Here is a 22,681-nt window from a genome sequence, read left to right as displayed (position 1 = left end):
CAAGTATAAATAGACCCTATGGCAAAGGGAAATCGGCACTTGATCTAAAGTAGAGAAACCCTGGCCGAATTCCCTCCCCTCTCCTCTCTCTCAAATCATCCTCCTTGCTATTTGGTGTTTGTAAGCCATTAGAGGAGTGACAATTGTGACTCTAGAGCTCCAAGACAACAAGATCAAACAAGAGATTCAAAGGTATGATTCTAGATCTGATTTAGTATTGTTCTTATACCTAATTAGTCATTAGAAGTCTTGGATTCAAAGCATGTTTAATTAGAAAGCCTAGATCCAAGCATTAGGGTTTTGCATACGCATATAGGAAAGTTCTTATGGCTAAAACCCATCAACTTCGACTATCTATAACTGTTCTATCCATTCTGCCACTCATACTGAATCGATGTTGCTGGAACCAGCCTGCTTATCTCTCATCTGACTACTCAACTTCCAATAACTTGAGTCTTCCATCCTGAAAGAAAGGTTACCTACCTAATTACCCTTGCAGATCACTTATACTTGACAGAAGACTCAACTGATCCTGCTGAGAGGGACTTGCCATTTCCAAATCAACCAATTATACCGTCAGCACTTGCATTCCAACACAAGTACAAATACTATCCATAACTCTGAAACTATCCAAAACACTGAACTGCCTACAACACTGAACTGCCTGAAACACTGAATTGCATGAAACACTGAACTGCCTGAAACACTGAACTGCCTGAAACACTGAACTGCATGAAACACTGAACTGCCTGAAACACTGAACCGCCTGAAACACTGAACTGACTGAAGCACTGAACTGCCTATATGACTGCTTCCCAAAATATCTCAAGGCCTTCCTGGTCTCCAATAATTCGTCGGTTATCTACAACACCGAGTTCCAACTCAACTGTGGAGTCCAAGGACTCCTCACTTAGTCGCTCCCACGACTTCTGAACGAAATCTTTCTCTGGAACTAGTTTCCACTAGTTATCCTGTCACTGTGGCTCTAACAACCTCCCGATCCACCGATCAGCTCCAAACGTCACATCCTGACATCATCAATTCCACGACTAAAACATGATGGCTCCCAGACTAACGGTAGCCCTTAGCAAATGGTCCACTGCTACCCTAATCTCATAGTTGTGGTGACGATCCGACTGTCGAATCGTCGGCTTAACCATAACTGAACCATTTGGGAAATCCGAAATCTAACCCGTGGGTTCCCATATCTTCACTGCTACACCCGAACTGGTGGGTACTACTATTTCCCACGCGTCCAAACAACGCGCTCATTCTATCTACTAACCTGACGAATGCTACGGCTACATCCACAGACTTACAACACTCTACTACTATCTGACTGCTAGTGAATGCTATGGCTACCCCCGCAGACTTACAACACTACTACTATATGACTGCTAGTGAATGCTACGGCAACCCCCGCATACTTACAACACTACTACTATCTGACTGCTAGTGAATGCTACGGCTACCCCCACAGACTTACAACACTCTACTACTATTTGACTGCTTTACTAACTACTATTCCGAGGACATCCTGACTATCCCTAGTCCTGCTAGTGATTCCTCATCCTGATTTCTCAAAACCAGCCCTCAGTCATCGAATGTTGCATCAACCTCGACATCTTATATCCTTGATACACTTAGCGTTTCGTCGAGGAATTCTTCGGCTTGGTTCCCAAACCAACCGTCTACTAATTCGGATACATGAAACTATCATTGGGAAGTTTCCAAACCCCCAACTCCTAAATCCACACATCCCTACATGCCGTCTCTGCCACTGACTACTAACACGAAAGCATCTCTTCCTAACCGTTCTCAAGATCCTCATTCCGACTCACTAGAGTCCTACAGGCGTTCCTCTAATCCTGGATTCCCAACCAGCTACTAACCATCTCAATTACATGAACTAACTGTTGGGAAGTTCCTCAAACTCCCAATCCTGAACTCCTCAATCCATCAATCGCTGCACTACTATCTTTTCTTCTCTGAGGTCGTGTACTCATTCTGGGTCTGCGTGCTCTTACCCTTGTATACTCGGAGGGTTCTCCCCCACTTGGATTCGGCTAACTCCTTAATGCTCACTGGTCAAAAGGTTTCCCCAACCTTCCTTCCATTAAAAGTGAGATCTGCTGTCCGCCAACGTTTACCTCTGTCGGCGCTCCAACTAACTTTTACCAGATCCGAACCATTCTTGCTATCTAACTGAGCACCCTTCAATCCTTAATTGTATTTGTTTTAGGGACTACATCCTGAGAACCTGCGTTTGGGGTGCACATCCCCAACCCACTTCCTTACTGTCCGCTGGCTACCTCACTAGAAGCTCTAAATTGTTACTACTAAGGATTTAACTGATCAATCCAGAATGACACCTTTCGAAAGTAGTGAGGCATTACTGATTCTTACACATACATGTTACAGTCACCGCATCTGAAGTGACCTGATCTAGAGGGGACGACCTCCAATTTTCCATTCTAATTCCAAGGTATGCAGATCGCATAAAACTCCGTCACAAGCAGGTAATATAATACCCCAACACATATGCTTATTGATATCAATGCAGCAACATAACAATAATATCATGAATAATAATTGACAGGAAGGTAAAAGATACGTACCCCCAACATCCAGTGTTGCACGAATCCTTGTTGAAATCATCCGGAATACTCTGCTTCGAGCCGTGGGCGCCCTTGCCCGGCCCCGGCAACCGCTGGTGGTACTCGAAGTCACAGGGGCAGGAGCTATCACCTGTTCTGCTGTATACAAACTCAGACAGTGGGCCTTCTTGTGGCTCCTCCGACTGCAATGGAAACATATCGGGTCAAGTTCCTGGGCGATGGTAACAGTACAATCTCTGCTAAAATGGTCAATCCGGCCGCACATGAAACATCCAGCATCGCCACCACTTCTACGCCTGCACGCACCCTTGTGCGCCCTACCACACTTCCCGCATCGACTACGGATCTGATAGTCCCTCGATCTCAAATCCAACCCCTTGGGCCTCTTTCCCGAACCTGTGGCTACCTGAGTCTCATCCGTTTTCCTCTTCCTTTCTGACTCCCTGCCCGTCTCTCGCTCCTGCGTTAACTCGTCGACCCATCCGTCGTCTGAACAACAGTTGTCTGATCCTGGAGCTTCGCGGTCAACCTATCAGTGATCCTCACAACCATGTCGGGCAGATCCTCGCGAATGGCTCGCGAAACCTCCTCAACTATCCAATCATGCAGAGGTCTCTCTTGGAGACAGGGTGCCCCACTCACTTTTGTCCCCTGATGGCAAAAACTAGAAATGGGATCTCCCTCCCTGATGGATCCCTGAACTCTATAAGAATCGGGATCTAGACGAGCCCCAATCTGTCCTGAAACTATCCCGGCCCTAAAGGCCTCAAGATGACTGTCCATAAGCTCCACGATGGCCTCTCTAAACGAGCCAAAAATTACTGGAGTCTGATCAATAATGTTGCACATAATCTCTGTGGAAATGAAATCCCTCATTTGATCATCAAGCTGCCCGGCTCCAGAGCCCAAACCAGATCCCTCCCCGGTACCTGAACTGCTAACTGGTAACTCGTGCAATGTCACCATGCTGAAAATATAACACTTCCTTATCAATATACACACCGCTGCTGAGGGATCTCTCACACACTCTAAAAGTTCCCCGGTCTTGTCTCGGCCCCTCTTGATTCGAGTACGGATCCTCTGCTTTCAGTAGTACGGGCCCATACTACCTTCCACATCTATCCGTACTTTCCACAAGAGTTACCTCAACTCCACCAAGTCACTCTACTGCTACTGATCTCTGCTACTATCTTCCTAGGCTTGCCCTAGGGAACTTCTAACTCCACCAATCCAGTCCTCAGCTGCTGAAGGCCTCCCTGTAATGCCAATTAGCCACCACCTGAATACCATCACATGCAATGAGGCTCGGATAATCCTTCGAGTAAAAGACTCGTCCCTACAATGGTTAGACTCAAACGAGAGCTGCGCGGTAGGGCCAAATCCAGCACTCTGAGATTATTCAACCCTGATCACATGTGATGTGACGTATTCACCTAATGGCTAACTCCCATCACTCAGAGTCCCACAAAGCACAAAGCAAGCATCATTCAGATAAAGGAAACATACTCATGCAAAACTATTCTCATAACAAGAAACTGTACTAGCATACAATGCTAAGCTCATACTATCAGGCATAACCTACACAGGCTATCCTACTATTGTCTACTCAGTACTAGTATGCAATTCTTATCAAGATGAAACACATAAAGCAAGCACATAAGGCATCTTCCTAGATCCTTAGTCCTATACTAGCATGTTGTTCTACTGAAACTGGAACTGAAACTGGAACTAAAACTGAAACTGAAACTGATGATCATAAACTTGTATGGGTAATTTGGGAGTACTTACTTGAGCTCGACAGATTGCATGCACCACACCCTTTTTCTCTTTTCAAGTTATTTTAGTTCTAAATATTCCTTTCGCTTTTTCTAAAACTCTTTTCTTTTCTCAACTCCTTTTACCAAAATTCTTTTCAAAAATGTTCTTCTTTTGAAAACCATTTTACCGCTCTCTTAGTTTGAGTCCAGAAACACTCTCAAGTGTGTCTGAATCCCTCAAACCAAGGCTCTGATACCAACTTGTAACGACCCAAAATCACGACTAAAAATTTCTTTTAAAACATTACTAAAACCATATTTATAAAAACCGTATCATAAGTCAGAACATAGTTTCCGAGCATCAATTCAAAACATAATCTTATTATTATAGTAAAACATTCCCAGGCTAACTGACTATGGTGTGTGCACTGCAACCTCTCCGAGCTCCTCTTTTGAAAACTGAGTACCTGAAACCAAAAATCGAAAACCGTAAGCACGAAGCTTAGTGAGCTCCCTCAAACTACCACATACCATACAAACATATAAAGCACATACTGGGCCTTTCCCACTGCATCGGACCGAGGTCCGGACTAACTGGGGCCTTGCCCCCTGCATCGGACTGAAGTTCGGAAACTGACTGCGACCTTGTCCCCTGCATCGAACCGAAGTCCGGACTATCTGGGGCCTTGCCCCCTGCATCGGAACGAAGTCTGGAAACTAACTGGGACCTTGTCCCCTGCATCGGACCGAATTTCGGACTAACTGGGACCTTGCCCCCTGTATCGGACCGAAATCTGGAAACTGATTGAACATAGCATAGCATAAACATATCCACTATCATGAACACATAAACTGCATACTGCATCGGGCCGTAGCCCGGAACACATAACACATAAATCCTGTCTGAGCCACGAAGGCATCAAACGTACTAGCTACTGCATCGGACCGAAGTCCGGAAACTACTGCTAGCTAGACGGGCTGGCATTGTGGCCTTAGACTCGTTCCTACTGGAAGGAAACTCACCTGAACTGCTAAGCTCTGCTGATAACCCTCTGGCTGCTAACCGACAACCCTCTGAGTCGCTGCTCCTCTAGCTCTCCGAGCTACCAATATCAATATGACACTTAGTCTGACAGTCCTCCAAAAGTCAACTAAGTCAACTCTGGTCAAAGTCAAAGTCCTGGTCACAGTCAACCTTCCAGGTTGACCCTACTCGCCGAGTCAGCCTACTGACTCGCCGAGTTTATAAGCTCAGAAAGCCCTTTCATTCACGACTCGACTCGCCGAGTCAGACCATGACTCGCCGAGTCTACTAATTTTTGAGTTCGGACTTGTCCAACTCAGTGAGTCTTCACTCAACTCACTGATCTGAGTCTTAACTAGAAGGGTTTGGGGTTTTGCGACTTGACTCATCGAGTCCAAGAACAGGCTCGCCGAGTCCAAGGCAATCTTCAACAGACTCGCCGAGTTGTTCTTCCAACTCGTCGAGTTCCTGCCTATCTTCATCCAACTCGCCGAGTCCACCCATGTGACTCGCCGAGTTGCTACGCGATTTAAGTCTGGTATCTAGCCCGACTCGCCGAGTCCTTTCGTGTATTCTCATGATCTCGAGTCACAGAGTTACTCCTTTGCTCCAAACAATAGATCTGGGTTCCTATAGTCCATTAGCAACATAAAGTTGCTACCTTTACGTGCTTCTTGTCTCATAATACCAAAACCAAGCTAAAAAGGAACTTAACTCATGGGGAATGGCTTTTGCATAGCAACTAACAGGGCTTTCTGCATCTTTGGTCCAAATAGAGCTCAGATCTGGAGTTTCAACTCCAGATCTAACTTGTTCACCCACTTCTCATCAAATACTCTCAAAGAAACCCTAAAACTCCATGAAAGATGGATCTAGAAAGGAGAAAGCCAAGGATAACGATTCATTACCTCCAAATGCTCTAAAAAGTTCCACCAACTCTAGATTCAAGGCCTCCTCTTGCACCACTATGAATCTCTTCTCTTCCAAGCTCCAAATTACTTCACCAAGGGTAGATCTTGCTCCAAAAACGGTTATGGTGGCTTGGGTTTGGGGTTCTGGACTATAGGGGCCGCAAATGAGCCCTAGGGAAGAGAATAAGATGCTTAAATATGGTACCAAGTCCCGGAATTAGGGTTTCCCAACCCAGACCAGACTCGCCGAGTCCACTTGCCGACTCGCAGAGTCGGTCACTTACTTTACACTCGGATCCCGCTCCGACTCGTCGAGTTCCTCCCTGGACTCGACGAGTCGACCCTCTTTAACTTATGGTTTCCTTTCCTTTCTTGACCTTTCTGATTTCGAGTGTTACACTTAATTCATAAATTTTCTAACTTTATGACTTTGCATGGCTATAAAGTGCTTAATGTCCAAAACCCTAAGTTCTTAACCCAATAGAACATCACAACTCTTGCATGGAAAGGATAGAAGGGCGAAGATCACATTTATATGGTTCATAATAGCTTTATAATGGATAAAGTCTCCAACATTTGTCCATTAGAATGGTCCCAACAAACAAGATATTGTCTTTAAGTCCCAAAAGGACCCAAAAGTTCATCTTTTCAACTTAATCCATTAAGTACAAGTCTCCAACCTTCAGATCTGAATCAAAATGATGTTTAGATGGATAAAGTTTCCAACTTTATCCATAACAAGGTCACAAACTTTCAAGATCTAAATTTTATGCACTAAAATGACCAAAAGCTCATAACATCCAAAACTATCTAGATTTAACAAATACATCATCAAGATTCAAACTTTATACCTCTAGAAGATAGATCAATGTGAACAAAGTCCAGATCTATAAGCTCCAGTGCAACCAACACTTCTCCAAGAAGTTCCTTCTTCTCCAAGGTGCATCATGCATACTCCAAAGCATTCATAAACACCTTCTTTTAGCTCATAAGGCTCAACTAGGTTTAGGGTTTCGTCGAAGGGGTGTTGGAGGGGTGGAGGCTGAGAATGGAGTGGGTTTGGGGGAGTTAAGGAGCTTAAATAGGGCTCAAACCATGAAAATAGGGTTTGGACACTGATCGCGTATGCCCAACGTGCTCCTGGTATGCCCAGCATAATCATGGGTGCCTCAGTACGCCTAGTTTACTCCCCTATGTACGCCCAGCGTACTCAGCTTAACCCAAAACCGACCAAACTTCAAACGGGCATAACATCTTCGTTCTAACTCTGATATTGGTGTTCTTTATATCCATGTAAAGGTATTGAGGATCTTTATAATATTTTCTAAATATCTTGAACTACAAACTTCTCGACCAAAAATCCATATTTCATGCAAGAACTCGGCCTATGACTTTTCCCGTTTTACCCTTTGACTCCAAAACACAATTCAAAGGTTTAGATCTCATAAACATCATTACCTCCTTCTAAAAGGTCTAAACATCGCCTCCTTAAGGCCTAAAGCCTTTACACATACAACTTCCAGCCCACGACCCTAAATTACAAAATGATCTCAAACAAGGGGTTACAAAATACGGGAATAAAGGTGAAGTAAGTGTGTCGATTAAGGGTTTCAATTAATAACCCCTAATATCATGTCTTACACAAGGGTCGGTGCTTCCTGGTCAGCCTTGCCAACGAAGCGTCGTAACCGACTGAACCTCTAAAATTGAGGATAAAGGTGAAGTTGGGGAACTAATTGCGCAAAAAAAAAATAAGTGGCCAATCCGGGACAAAGTCAAAACTTAATTGTGCTACAGTGTCAATTATCCCTAAATTTTATGATGTGTTTCTTTTTTTAGTTTGGAACAGACGATTTTCTTTTTTGTAAATTAAGAAATCAGATATCCATAACCAGAACCGGTTTCCAAAGATTTAGGAGCCAGTATAACCGGTTCAATCTCTGGATAATGTGGTTGGTTTACTTCTTATGCTCATCCTTAAGCATGCCCTTGATTTTACAACAATGTCGAAAAAAAATTAGTTGTTCCTTGGAGTGTTGAGTTTATAAAGAGAAGTATCATGTTACAAGAAGCAAGTGGGAGAAATGTAGATCTTGACAAAATTCAAGAAGCACAAAATACAGAACCTTTAGTGTAACATCCAGATCCTTGATGTACTTAATTTCGTGAATTTATAGCTTTTGTAAGAGGGTCACGACGTGAGATATGATGGTCACGTCGTGAGTAATTGTTGACTAGTTAACCCGCATCCTTTTGAGTCTCATGGCGTGAGGCATAAGTTCTCATGATGTGAGAACGAACTGATGACCCTAAACCCTAATATTGTGGTTATTTAATGGAATGATTTATCCTATAATATATTATTCATATAATATATTAATAAATCATAATTAATCCTCTTTCTCCTTAATTCATCCTATCAGTTGCTATGGTGAAGGCAACCAAAAAGGAACATGCTCATAATCGGGTCAATTACATACCAAAATAGTTATGGACTTAGACACCTAATCCAACAATATCTACATTCGAGAGGTGGTGACACGTCATGGGGTGCTGGTTTCTGTGGTCTCTGATAGGGATGTTCGGTTTACTTCTAGGTTCTGGAAGAGGTTCCACGAGAAGTTGGGTACTCATCTGCATTTCAGTACGGCTTTCTACCCGCAGACTGATGGTTAGAGTGAGCGGACTATCCATACTTTGGAAGATATGTTGCGGGCTTGTGTTCTGGATTTTGGCGGCGGTTGGGATACGCATCTTCCTTTGGCGGAATTTTCATATAACAATAGTTATCACGCCAGCATTGATCGACCTCCTTTTAAGATGGTATATGGGAGGAAGTGTAGGACCTCGATATGTCGAGGAGAGGTCGGACAGTGGTTCATGGGGAGTATCGAAGTGGTACTCAAGACAACAGAATTGATTCAGTAGGTCTGCGACAGACTTCATACAACACAGTGTCGACAGAAGAGCTACACAGACAGACGTCGGTCAGATTTAGAGTTTTAGGTTGGAGATACGGTACTCCTGAAGGTGTCAGCTGGGAAAGGCGTCATCTGATTCAGTAAGTGGGGTAAGTTGGGCCCCAAGTATATTGGTACTTTTATGGTATTAGCCCGATTGGGCAAGGTTGCGTATCGTTTGGATCTACCAGAGGAGCTCAGTTAGATTCATATCATGTTTCATGTCTCTCAGCTGCAGAAGTGTTTGGTTTGATGATTCCGCAGCGGTTCCATTGGAGGAAATTCAGGTGGATGATCGTCTGATTTATATAGAGCGACCACTGGTGATCCTAGACATGAGGACAAAGACTTTGCGAAACAAGGTTGTAGATCTCGTGAAGGTGTAGTGGCAGCACCGAAAGGTTTCATAATGGACATGGGAGACAGAAGTCGAGATGAGAGAACATTAACCCAAGTTGTTTGATATAGTGGACTTCAAGGACAAATTCTGATTCATGTGGGGGAGATTGTAACATGCATATCCTTGATGTACTTAATTCCATGAATTTATAGATTTTGTAACAGGGTCACGACGTGAGATATGATGGTCACGTAGTAAGTAATAGTTGACCAGTTGACCCACATCCTTTTGAGTCTCACGACATGAGGCATACATTCTCACGGCGTGAGAACGACCTGATGACTCCAAACCCTAATATTGCGAGTATTTAAGGGAATGAGAGGCTAGAGTTTCACATCCTCAGCCTCTCTCACCCTCCAAGCCTCCTGAAAACCCTAATTTCGACCCTCTTTGAGATCCTTGGTCATTCTTGGTGTTTTGCTTGCTTAAAGAAAAGGAAAATAAGATAAAGAAGTATCATTGTGGTGAAATTTGCAAGGAAGCATCATTATCATTAGCTCTTTTCCTATTAGACCCCTTGTAAGTACCAAGACTCAAACTTTATTTCATTTCATGGCTAGATCTAGGTTTTTTGGTCCCATTTCCTTAAGTTATAACTAGTTGGAGTGAAGAGATCCATAAAGTTAGCAACTTTATGATTCCAAATGGTCTTTTGAGTCTCATATCATCCAGATATGGAAGTTGGTGAAGTGTTAGAATCATTCATGAGAACTTGAGGCCATATTTCTACTTTATGGACCATTAGGGTCCCCTTAAGCTTTTGTAAGTGTTGAGTTTGAAGGTTGAATGGATTAAGAACGTTGTAACTTTGGTTTTGGCTTCAGACCAATTCTCACGACGTGAGACATGAAAAACCCGTCCCTTGTTGAGTTGTCTGAGTTAGGATAGAGTTTTTTGAATCGGACAGGGTGACTCTAACAACATAACCAAGTCTTAGACATGACGTAAGGCTTGGTGTTGGGGTTATTGATCGATCTAGCAGGTTAACTCATTGTCCGGGATTGATTTTGCTCATCTTGGTTATAGGGCATATTTTGTAAGGTCTTGAGTTGAAAGGGTAAAATGGTTTTTTACCCTAAGGGAGAGAAGGTTGACTATTTAGGCCCTTGATATTGATTATATACCTTAAATTCTAATTAAGGTAACTTGTATGTATTTAGTACGAGGAGTCTTCGTATCAGCAGCCCAAGCATTTATCTGATTTTTTAGCAGATTAAGGTGAGTCTCCTCCCCGTGTTTAGCGGGTCGAAGGCACCAATGTCGGCTCATGGATTATGGTTATTAGTTTGCTAGTTGTTTGTGTGAATCTTGCATGTTTTGTATGTGTTTTTATGTATATTGGATGGGGCATGATGGATGTATCGGGTGGGGCCCAATGTATGTATGTATGCATTATATGTATGGTATGAGGTATTTTGGGGAACTCACTAAGATTTGTGCATGGTATGAGGTATTTTGGGGAACTCACTAAGATTTGTGCTTATAGTTTTCAGTTTATTTTTTAGGTACTTCCAGTTTGATGGGGAAGAGCTCGGGATGATCGCATGGCACACACACCATGATTTTTCCGCTTTATTGTCTCTGATGTATTTTGGATGATTATTCATACACTATGACTTACTTATGGGTTTATTATCACGTACGATTGATGTTTATTTAATATAAAAACAAAAATTTTAGTTCTGGGTTTTTGAGACGTTACATTCTGAAAGTATTAATAAATAGTATGCTGAACCCATACCAATTATTATAGAGGCACCACAAGAAACACAAACCATTCATAAATCTAATAGTGTGTCTCAACAACCAAAGTAATATAGATTTTTCATGATTGATGAAGAATTAGGGGACCATTGCAAACCCACTAACTACCATGAAGCTATGTTAGATTCATAATATGATAAAGAGTTAGAAGCCAAGAATGTTGCTATGTAGTCCATGGAGGATAACCAAATTTAGAACGTGATTGATCTTCCACCCCACATCATGCTTGTTAAATGCAAACCGTTAGGCTTCACGGAGTGGGATGCGGTATGGAACCGCGATGGTGACATGTGGCCAGGGAACACCGCCCCCAGGGTGCGGTTAGGTGCGGCCAAGACCGCGGTGCGGTCCTCGAAGACTGTGGTTTGTGATTGGTTGTTGGTGAGTGTGACCGTTGGAGGCATAAATGAATTGATTTATTTATTTATTTATTTTTCTTTTTTGCCTTTTGAAAGTGTGGCACCACTCCTTTGGTGTGGCAAGAAACCACACTTGTGTGGTAAAAAATGACATGGCGCTGATGTGGCGGGGGAGGAAGTCCGGTTTCGATGGCACCACACCCTCCAGCCTTACAAAGAAACCCAACATGTTCAGTAATGTGCACACCCTTAAATCCAAATTATAATGATATGTTGTGCATAGACACGTGGTACGGATTATAAGGAAACGTTTTCCCCAACAATGAGCATTAAAGCTATTAGGTTACTGTTTACCATAATCTATAAAATATGGAAAATGGATGTCAACGCAATCTTCTCAAAATGGCCGTCTTAACAACTTTTATATGGTGCAACCAAAAAAGTTTTTTCAAACTTTTTTTGGATATAAAAAATGACGAAAATAATGGAAAATATTTTTTTAATTTTTTTCACTTTTTTTCATAGTTCTAAATAATGTAAGGCGTGACTTGACGGTAATGTCAAGTCTCAAACTTTTTTGAGTCGTGGCGAGCCACGTTGTTTGTAAAGCGTGACTTAAGGTGGTATATATATATATATATATATATATATATATATATATATATATATATATATATATATATATATATATATATATATATATATATATATATATATATATATATCAGAGATTAAATCTTTGTTGTGACAGCAAAATCAAAAAATTTGGTTTTACTTAAAATCAAGATGGGTCACAGTGTTTATATTAAAGCAAGTGTGAGAGTTATTGTTTTCTTTATCTTGTATGTAGATGGAATATTTTTTATGACGAATAACATTCCAATACATACATCGATAATATCTTAAATTGGTTCAAGACATAGGAATATTTGTCAATGCAACATGGCAATGTTTTAAGCATGTCTTAGTTCCAAAGTTCCTCACAAGTAACAATTGTTAGTCCTCACAATTCTAACATATTGTAGAGGTAGAAACTGTTGACTTTTTCCATTAAAACTATAGACTTGCTAAGAAACGCTTGCTAGTCCTCTGTATTTTTTATAATTTATCTCAATATAAAATATTACAAAAATACAGAATTCAACTTATTTATTATTTATCTGTGAATAACTAAACGTATGTAAATAAATTAATAAAATAATCACAAGCCTACAATTCTGCCTCCAACCAATATTTTAATCAAGTTCCATAATATCAATCCAAAAATGCTTTAGTAATTTTCCCGTTTAATCATTTTCAAGGTTTCCAAAAATGAGTTGCTAACAATATGCATTGATTGAACACTAATCTTAACATTATTTTTGTTACCTTTATAAGTTATTCAAGTTATTCACATTGACTTTCTATCATACGTTTATTACATAACAATCGACATGAATTTGAATATATCATTCGAATCGCCTATTTTTATTTACATAATGATTAAATTTGTATAAATCTAAATATACTGTTGAAACCACTCATTTTTATTTACGTAATAATATAAATTTATCTTATATCCAACATATAATGTCTCAAAATTTGTTTTATTTATATCATTATAAAATACTTTTCTTCTTTGTATCGTTATAAATTACATTTTTCTTACATCACACTAATGAAATATAAAATACTAGAGACAATCGAATGCACAATGATTTATAAGTTGTATGTCATTTTTCATTAAACCCCGATACCCTAAAAACCATCTGATCTTGAAACTAATTACACCATTATAATCGTGGTAATATCAACTGGTCGACTTCATTGATAAATTTAATTTGGCCAATTTTTTATTTTTCCATATAAAATACTCCAGTAAATAGGTTTACATAAACTCAAAAAATAATTTCAGCCCAACCCCAGAATTCTCCCTCCAATCATTAGTTTAATCAAGTTCCATAACATGGGTATTTTTCCCCATTTAATCTTTTTCAAATTTCCAGGAGGAGTACAACCGGTAGTTATCACAACAAACAAGAAACAACAAGAAATATGGAAGAAAATAAGGAGATGGAGATTTAGAAATAATTGTGTCAAGAAGATTTCTGTGGGAGAGTTTCAAAGGCAGAGACTGTGTTTTCGAATTTGATGCGGTGAAGAGGGGCCCCACTCTGCTTGATAGCACAGGCTTGCTTGTCTTCAAGAGGACACCGTGCCTTCAACATTGAAAACACATGGTTGTTTAACCGTCTTGCTTTCTTCATAGCTTCTATTAGCCCTTCCCACCCCTACAATTTATAACTTAATAATTACTCCACATGACTTTAATTCATTTTTTAAAATTACATGACTCAAAATATGATTAAACCTGAGAAAACTGTGGACTCTTATTTGAAGCTCCAGTTGCTGCTGCATTGTCAACTTCAGCAATATTCAGGACTTGATACGAAAAGTCAAACAGCTCAAAATGGAGTTGTTGACCAAGCAAGTAGATTATCGTGCAACCACCCCATGCAACTGAATCCCCCAGCATTTCATGCTTGTTTTGCATAGAATCTTCCAGATATTCCTGCAAATAACAAAAAATACTCCAATTACAACTTTGGTCCCTGAATATATATATAGTTATAGTTAGTTGGTTCTTGCAATTTTGGTCCGTATTTGAGGGTTTTTGTCCAAGTTGTAAGTAAGATGACTCTTCTCTGCTTTTAGTCCCCTGAGTATTCCTCCTGATTTCTTTCTATAATAATCACCAAAAACGTTACAAACCCAAGAAAGGTGGGACAAGGACTGTCGTATGTGCAAAAAGACGTAAATGCCCTCACTCCTCTTCAATATCATCGTAGACTTACAATTTGGAGACCGCTAAATATTCGGTAAAAATCCTTTGATGTGGTGATGTCAATGAAGCCAGTCTTTGGTGCAGCACTCCATTTGACACAATATTTATCAAGTGCAGCACTGGTAAAAGCAAGGGCATACTCAAGGACACTTCCGGTATTTAAGTTGGCCTTGTACAATAAATCTGCAACAATTTCAAAAATTATTACTTTTATAAATATAATAATCCCTTAATTTTTTTTATAAGATAAACATCACACACCAGCAGCTTCAGCTTGTTTTGACATTGTGTAGAAGGGTGTGGGGTTTACGGGGTTGCTGGATACAATGGCAGCGGTAGCTGACTTGAAGAGAGTGACAACAGGGGTATTTCCGTCTTCTTGAGTTTGAAGTATTTGACCATCTGCACCAGGTATTAAGCCTAACCATGAGGCCACTTGCATGAACTGTGTTGTATCAATTTCTCTCTGTTGATCATATGAAATTAGAAGATTAAGCAGCAGTTCGTTATTTAACTTAATATAACAAATAAGAACAAATTACATTTTTGGTCCCTGGGTATAGCTGATTTTTTCAATTTTAGTCCCAAAAAGTTTTCTTTTTGCAAATTTGGTCCTTATTCGAGAGGTTGTTGTAGCCATTTTGATCCATGTTCCAAGTTAAATGAACCAAAATTGCAAAAACCAGCAATAGTTGGGAACCAAAAACCTCAAATAAGGACCAAAATTGCATAAGAAAACTTTTTGGAACCAAAATTGCAAAAATCAGCTATATTCAGGGACCAAAAATGCAACTTACTGTAATATAGATAATTAGAGCAGAGGCTAGAGAGCTTACCAAAACTATATCAAGCAGGCCCATCCAATATAATGCACTTCCAACCTCCTTGATCCCATGTAGAATCTCTGCTTTAAGTTCTGTTTTTGACTGCCATTTAAGAAGTTCTTTCACAAGCCTCATACAGCCTGAAAAATATATATATATATATATATATATATATATATATATATATATATATATATATATATATATATATATATATATATATATAATAAATTTTAGATACATACAACAAAAAAGAACATTTTTTTTAAAAAGATTCAGTCACCTGTAACGCCACCATCAAAAGGGAGTAAACCAATGGATTTGGGCAATGTTTCTTGTAATCCAGTTACCATTGGTTCTAGGTTTGTTATCTGAATCAGTTACAGCCAACTGTGATGTTAGATCATGGTAGTTATATACGATTAAAGACCATCCTACTATTCATTGTGTCCACATTTGGTCCTTCTGGATTTTTTTTGTACATATCGGGTCCCTAAACTTTTTAAGCTTGTATCAAATACACCAGTATGGCAGGTTGTCTGCTGGTCATAATGGTATAATCAGAACAACAGTAATAGATTAGGGAGCTTTAATGGACAGAAAATTCTAGATTGACCAAATGTGGACATCAATGCTGCAAAGAGGAAACATAAAGTTTATTACTGTTTCTTGCATTTAACCTTAATTAATAGATAACAATTGATATAATTTATGTAATTTCAAAAGTAGACAAAAAAAAGTATATAATTTGGTCACTAGAATTTTTGTCCATCAAAGCTCCCTAAAAATCTTTTTGTTGTACTGATTATACCATGCAAGCAGCAGCCAGCTATAGCCGGTCATAACAGTGTATTTGATAAAAATTTAAAATATTTAGGGACCCAATAAGATATGTACAAAAGAAAATTCCAGAGTGACCAAATGTGCACACAACAAATACTTGGATGGCTGATTTTACCTAAACCCTGTAAAATAATCATGTGTACCTTGGTTGATATATGATCCAGTAGTGCACGAATAAGCCATGGCAATGATCTAGAACCCAAAAGTCGTACAATTGAGAACATGTGAGGTAGCCCAAAGAACCCACTATGCAATTTAGCAAAGCTTTGATGTGCATTGTTTAATTCCTAAAATACCCCAAATTAATAACATTGTTGTAAGTAACATGAAAAAGAATTATTGATGATTTTATGTAATAGTTTCTTACTTGAGTTCCACAATAGAAGTTAGGTTTGGCATATGGAACTGATGGTTTCTGAACAGGGGCAGAAGGGACTTTTGACGATCGGACAAAACGTTGAGTTGTGTTACATAGGATGAAATTTGGCAGGAAATCATTTTGCATTTCTGTCCATATCTAGGATAAAGGAAACTATTATTTTATGCAAAAAAACAGAAAAAGTATAATGACTAAGTTTATACCTGAGAAGCAAGTCGACTTGAGTAAGAAACAAGAGAGACATTTTCCATCATCTCACTTAGCATTATACTGAATGAATCTATAGTGAGATCACGCGACAAGAATTCATGACTCATTTTTAAGATTTCCAGAAGCTTCTCCAACTCCTAGATAGATTAAACAAAAGAACATCAAATAACAGCTAGAATGACACAAAAGATAAAAGTTGCTATTACTTACAACAATAGCACACAAGTCCTGGGATTCAAAACGATCAAACAAAAATTCAAGGTTGTCTCTAAATAATTTGTTCATCCTCTCAGATATCAAGCTTCTCAAGTTGATTGTTCTTCCAAGTAACTGTAGATTATAAATATTTGTGAGTGTGAGAAAGATAATGTTACAGTTACACAGTCAGGGCAAAATAGGTATTTTGCTTACCTTGACTCTTTTCATGTTGAGTAGGGCAGTGAACCGCATTGGGCGGACAGAGAACTTTTCTCCATTATCCAATGCGAAAAGGAATGAAGGATCAAGAAGCTCACTGGAAATTTTGGAAACTCATTTGTGACAACTACATTTTTTCGGTCAACTCTAATAGGATAAAGTCAAAGTAAAGGGAAGGGTTTTACCTAGCAGCCCAACTTTTATAATGTGTGAATATAGCTTCGCACAACCTCGAGACAAATATATCAAAACAATTATCCACCTAAAAAAAACATATGCAGACATTTAGTAAATATTCAAAAAGTCAAACAGAAGCAAAGCATGATTTCCTTTCTGTTGAGAATTTGAATTGGAAATACAGAAATTCAATAACTGTAAGGATAAAGTCACATATCTAGAGTTATAGCTATTGTTGAATAGAAAACAATGATCTAGGAAAGCATAATTATGCAACAATGCAAATCTTAAAGATATTGAAGGTAAATTACCTCAGCTTCGATCTCATCATAGAGAAAGCGTTGCTTGAGCACAACCAGGGCATGTTGAGCAGAATCATTGTATATGTCAAATGGCATCAGAACACTTTCAAGAAGACCACCATTTTGTGACTCCAGTACATGATCCACCAACATCCAAGGAAGGGAGCAATCAATAGGAAACTACATTCATAAGAGCCAAAATTACTGTCAACAGTAAAACAGTCATGATGATATATATTTATTACTGAATTTTTAGGCTTACTTGAATGACACGTGAAGATTCCAAATAAAATTCTCTAAACCATAAGAAACCAAGATCTGTCAACGTTGCAACCGTAACTGAAATGTTAAAAAGAAAAAGGTTATTTTAGCAATGATACGATCAAAAAAAAAATCATTCATCAGAATACAAAAAATAGCTAACCTGAATAGTCTAGTATGTGCAGGAAGAAACTAAGCTTGTAGAAAAAGGTTTCCAATTGTTTCAAATCATTTGCAGGAATCTCAGAGCTGCTATTCCCAAAAAGACCACCTGGCTTCCTCATATTACCACCAGATACCACCTCATATATCAAAAATTGCAGGCAATGTACCTGAAAGAAAGAGAGATCAACAGACAAGTTTACAAAGAAATTTCCTGGATAGATTAGACTAGTGATTCAAACTTTTAGTTTTAAGTTTTAACCTGTGCTGCAGTAGGTGCAACTGCCCTTGGATAAAAGAAGCTTCCTTTGTTTTCTTCACCTCCATGTTGTGATGTTTGCAACTCAGAATCAGTCCTGCTGGTGTTAGCCATCCAGTCAGCTGATAGGGTCCGCATATCAGATAGTATCCTGAAAAACATATAAGAACCAACCTTGTAGAGCCATCATGAAAACATAAAAAGGCATGAAAAAGAAAAGAAAAAAGAAAAAGGATGCCAACCTACAAAGGTCTTTTTTCTTCCGGAATGTGGTCCGTAACATGGTTGCCAATGTGTTCTGTACAAAATCTTGAACCTCAGAATGGACAGTTTCCCACAAGGCATCTGCTACTAATGTGTCACACCTCTGCATCATTGATCCAATGCTTTTAATGTAGCTAACAACTTCAACCAAAGCTTTCCTTTCATCCGCACTGTAATTAAACCGAACCACCTACAAAAGATATATAAAGTTTTGACTTTTGTTGGAGGTACCACAGAAAGAGATTCAAATTCAATCATAACAACATACATAAAAAAAGAGAGAGACCTTTTCATAATCAGAAACTGGTGATGTGGTTTCAAGTGACTCTGAATTAGGGGCAAAGTCCTTGCAGGGGCGTGAGAATTTCCATGCACATTGCTCCCAAATGCGTGCACTCCATCGGCTTAAAAGCTGAAAACCTTCAACAACCATATCGTACATACAACCTTTGACTTCCTTTGACCATTCAATATCTGCACTATCTATTGTTTTCAATAGTGCTAGCTGCCAAAATCAGGAAACAAACACATTCATTGACAAATGTAGAAAAGAACTCAGAATGCTATGAAGACAGAAAAATAAGTCTGTGTGAATATCTAGACAAACATCATTACCCATTCAGCCACTTTACCTATAGAGGACTTAATGGGGAAGAAAAAAAAAAGAAACAGCCCCTAAGACATTTACATACAGATACAGAAAGTAAAAAATGTATACAAGAAATAAAGACCTGGTTCATTGCAGAAGCAAAACGGATAGTGAAGTCATCATGCTCAGAACGAATGGCTCCAATGTGATGAATGATCAAATAATGTCGCTGATAAGTGAATCATGTCAAGGAAATTGCAAAAAAAGATATTTTTTAACATATGAATCAGTGTAAATATATCTGTAGAATCCAATAAAATTATAAAATAAATGACATGGAGGATATTCGTGAACTTCACGGGGTGGAAGCTCATGTGGGGCCGGAAGATTTAGCAAGCGGGTTTGTGCAGAGAATTTTGGGAAGTACATAGAGAGCTCCTTCAAGATTGCAGCTGGTGAAAGATGAAGATCTGGGAATGCAGGTATCACTGGATCATTCTGCAAACAAATAAATATAAAATATTTATTTCTAGAAGCTTGGTTTCAAAAGGAAAAGAATCTAATATAATACATACCTTAAAAATAGTAATGAGTCTGTTCATTTTCACCCTCTTGTTCAGTGACTCGCTGTCTTTTTCTGATGATGTTGCTAAGACAACAAGAACAGGGAGAATGCGAAGAAGCACATGTCTTTCAGGGAAAAGAAGTGCAAAATCCAACTCCAAGCATTCAGCAGCATACACAATCAGAACCTGGAGAATGTCTTCCACACTATCACAGGTCAAGGAACTCAAAAGAACAAACTTGATAATAATAATAATAATAATAATAAGCTCACAACCCTTAAATCAAATGTGATAAGATAGCCTAGTAGGATACTTGTTTACACGAAACATCTCAACATGCAGGTTCAACAGTATGGCCCACCTTGTGCTCAAGAAAATCTGCAAAAAACTCAACAATTACTTCATTAAGTCAACTTATCAAATCGTCCCTTATAATGTAAGCACAAGCAAACACCTGTAGATCATCTAACTCCTCTCTCATTGAATCCGTGTCTTGCCACTGAATACTGACTTGAGTAAATGTCCTGACAATAGCAAAAAGATTTCAGTCAACTTTATTCATATCATAATACTTGTTGGAGTAGCATGATAAATGATAAATACCAAGCTTACCTTTTATACCAAGAGAAATCATTAGGTATGCTGGCTTTTGCATTTTTTAGATGATCAAGTTGAACCAAAACATCAAGTAATTTCAACATGGACCAAAGATGAGTTACAGTGGGCCCATTGATGCGTCTTTCAGGTCTGGAAAACCGTTGCATATCTGCTGCTAACTAAATTACAAGGAAAAATGGTTAGATGGCAACTTGGAAGAAAAGTTGAATATAGGGGCAATACTGGAAAATGATAAAATCATGGCACATACTTTCGCTGCAGCTGATGCTTGCCATCTTTGTATCTCACGAAGCCGACTCATTTCCAAGTCCAGTACTTGATAAGTTTCTAGATACAAATCAGCCTGGCTTTGCTTCATAGAATCTGGAAGCTGGTAATATATTTTTGCATTATATCAAGTCATTATAAAAAAAAAATAATAATAATACTTTTCAAGAATTTTCTTTAGCAAACCTGAGGAAGTGCTTTGACACAACTCCTGTATGCATAGAGGACTGATACCATTTCCCTGCCTTCTTGGATAAGAGTATTCTACAAATATATAAGAAATTACTATATAGAGGTATTAACAATGCAATGTACAAAAAGTTCTAGATCAAGTTAGATGAACTTAGATTATAGCCAAATGACAAATATATTGGGAACATTCATTTCAAGATTCAAAATGAAATGCTGGAAGAGCAACATACCAGTTGATTTAGTGCCTTTGTGTCCTCAGATAAAGACAGCCGATATGCATGGACATCGCTGTACTCTGCAAAAAGTGATGAGCATATTAATTGACTATAAAGGGCATAGAATAAAAGGATCTGAATTTGCATCTCAAAATGAAGAAAAGAAGCAATCTCATACCTATTGGACTAATTGTTGCACCTCTTTCAGATGAAACCCATAACGCTGGGCCTTGCACCTCTGGTTGATCATCCTACAGTTACAGAGAGTTTGAGAGATAAACATATGCAACAATGAATATATATATATATATATATATATATATATATATATATATATATATATATATAGAGAGAGAGAGAGAGAGAGAGAGAGAGAGAGACAATAAACCTAACTCACTGAATACATGAAGTAACAAGAAAGAACAAAGAAAATGTTAACATTTAGGTCAAGACTCAAGCCATCCAACTTCCAACATCGAGTTTGCTAATAACTCCACAAACATTCAAGAAAAAACATGATATCTGCCTCAAATTGTATAAAAGATAACAGACATGTGATATAACTGATACCGAATTAGCAACAAGATCAATATCCATCTGAACTCAAAATTGGATTATAAAGGTCGAAAGGTAAATAATAACAACACGAAATCTATGTAATGTTCCATAGCATCTAACATCAGTTTTACCAAGCTTAGCTATTCAATGCAGCGGTCTTTTACATACATACATACCTCCAATGAAAATGTCGAAAGAGCAGCAATTGCTTCTTCAACGGGAACAGCCATGGAAATCTACCTCCACTGAGCGTTACGATTCTGTCAAAAGATGAAAATTGAAAACCCTGAAACGATTAATGAACAGTACGCCGCTGTCGCATTACAATTTGAGTGGTCCAATCCAGGCATTCGATAACAATACGAATCAAGTTAGATTGACAGTGGATACTGGTTATTACCCAATGAAAATGAAAATTCGTTGAGCAGCTATTGATATCTGAAGAATATGGAGGAAAAGATCGAAGTATTTGCTTCTACGGATTCTTGAAATAGAAGTTTAATGACGACGTGGAACCCATTTTCAACAACTTTAGGCTTTTAGCTAAGAGTACTTCTGAAGACAACTTTACAAGATCTAACAGACGAGGATTTTAACAATTTCCTTCAGGTGGGTGTGGGTGACAAAATTTTCCCCAAAATTGGCGCAAGTGACTTTCTATTGACTGCACTATCTTATTAGTTCCCTTTTGTCCCTTGACATATCTCAAAACATATTGCAATATTTGAATGATAGTATTATTTATGATAATTGATAAATTGATAGATAATATAAGTGTCGTTTGATAGTTGTTGATTGGTTTAAAGTTGTCTGGGTTAGAAGCTGACTGGGTTAGAAATGCTGACTGGATCTATATCTGGTTGAGTTTATGCTGTTTGATAATTTATCTAAATGATTGTGCTGAATGAAAAAAATAACCATATTAACCTTGTGTTGGATAAAATAAATATAAAAACACAAA

At 38.7% G+C, this 22,681-nt stretch overlaps 1 protein-coding gene across 2 annotated transcripts; it reads right to left on the bottom strand.

The window, feature by feature from the left end:
* Positions 1-13,599: 13,599 nt before the first annotated feature.
* Positions 13,600-22,352, bottom strand: PIR121 (transcription activator). 2 transcript variants are annotated; one of them, XM_079012586.1, is made up of 30 exons: positions 22,121-22,352; positions 21,897-22,006; positions 21,341-21,413; positions 21,178-21,242; positions 20,942-21,019; positions 20,739-20,858; positions 20,483-20,646; positions 20,325-20,394; positions 20,184-20,248; positions 19,880-20,075; positions 19,651-19,802; positions 19,447-19,540; positions 19,002-19,220; positions 18,694-18,905; positions 18,455-18,602; positions 18,194-18,362; positions 18,032-18,108; positions 17,779-17,949; positions 17,476-17,552; positions 17,285-17,387; positions 17,084-17,203; positions 16,867-17,010; positions 16,652-16,801; positions 16,428-16,571; positions 15,725-15,812; positions 15,454-15,581; positions 14,879-15,083; positions 14,628-14,800; positions 14,144-14,344; positions 13,600-14,063 (listed from the first exon to the last, which is right to left on the bottom strand). In XM_079012586.1, exons 2-30 carry the CDS (start codon positions 21,948-21,950, stop codon positions 13,869-13,871), a joined length of 3,855 nt encoding a protein of 1,284 aa, XP_078868712.1. In that variant the 5' UTR covers positions 21,951-22,006; positions 22,121-22,352; the 3' UTR covers positions 13,600-13,868. The 2 variants fall into 2 exon arrangements, with proteins under 2 accessions (XP_078868712.1, XP_078868711.1); XM_079012585.1 differs by having other exon boundaries at positions 21,897-21,980.
* Between the last annotated feature and the right edge of the window lie 329 nt (positions 22,353-22,681).

The sequence above is a fragment of the Lactuca serriola genome, chromosome 8 (genome assembly GCF_051521515.1).
Source record: "Lactuca serriola cultivar US96UC23 chromosome 8, Lser_US96UC23_V15, whole genome shotgun sequence".
Lineage (NCBI taxonomy): Eukaryota > Viridiplantae > Streptophyta > Magnoliopsida > Asterales > Asteraceae > Lactuca > Lactuca serriola.
This window is presented reverse-complemented; position numbering and strand designations above follow the sequence as displayed.

Coding starts and splice junctions, on each gene's coding strand:
- PIR121 (XM_079012586.1), bottom strand. CDS start 21,950: ATGGCTGTTCCCGTTGAAGAAGCAATTGCTGCTCTTTCGACATTTTCA. Junction 18,363..18,454: donor TTGCACCTACTGCAGCACAG/GTTAAAACTTAA, acceptor TCTTTCTTTCAG/GTACATTGCCTGCAATTTTT. Junction 17,204..17,284: donor TCAACATGAAAAGAGTCAAG/GTAAGCAAAATA, acceptor TATAATCTACAG/TTACTTGGAAGAACAATCAA.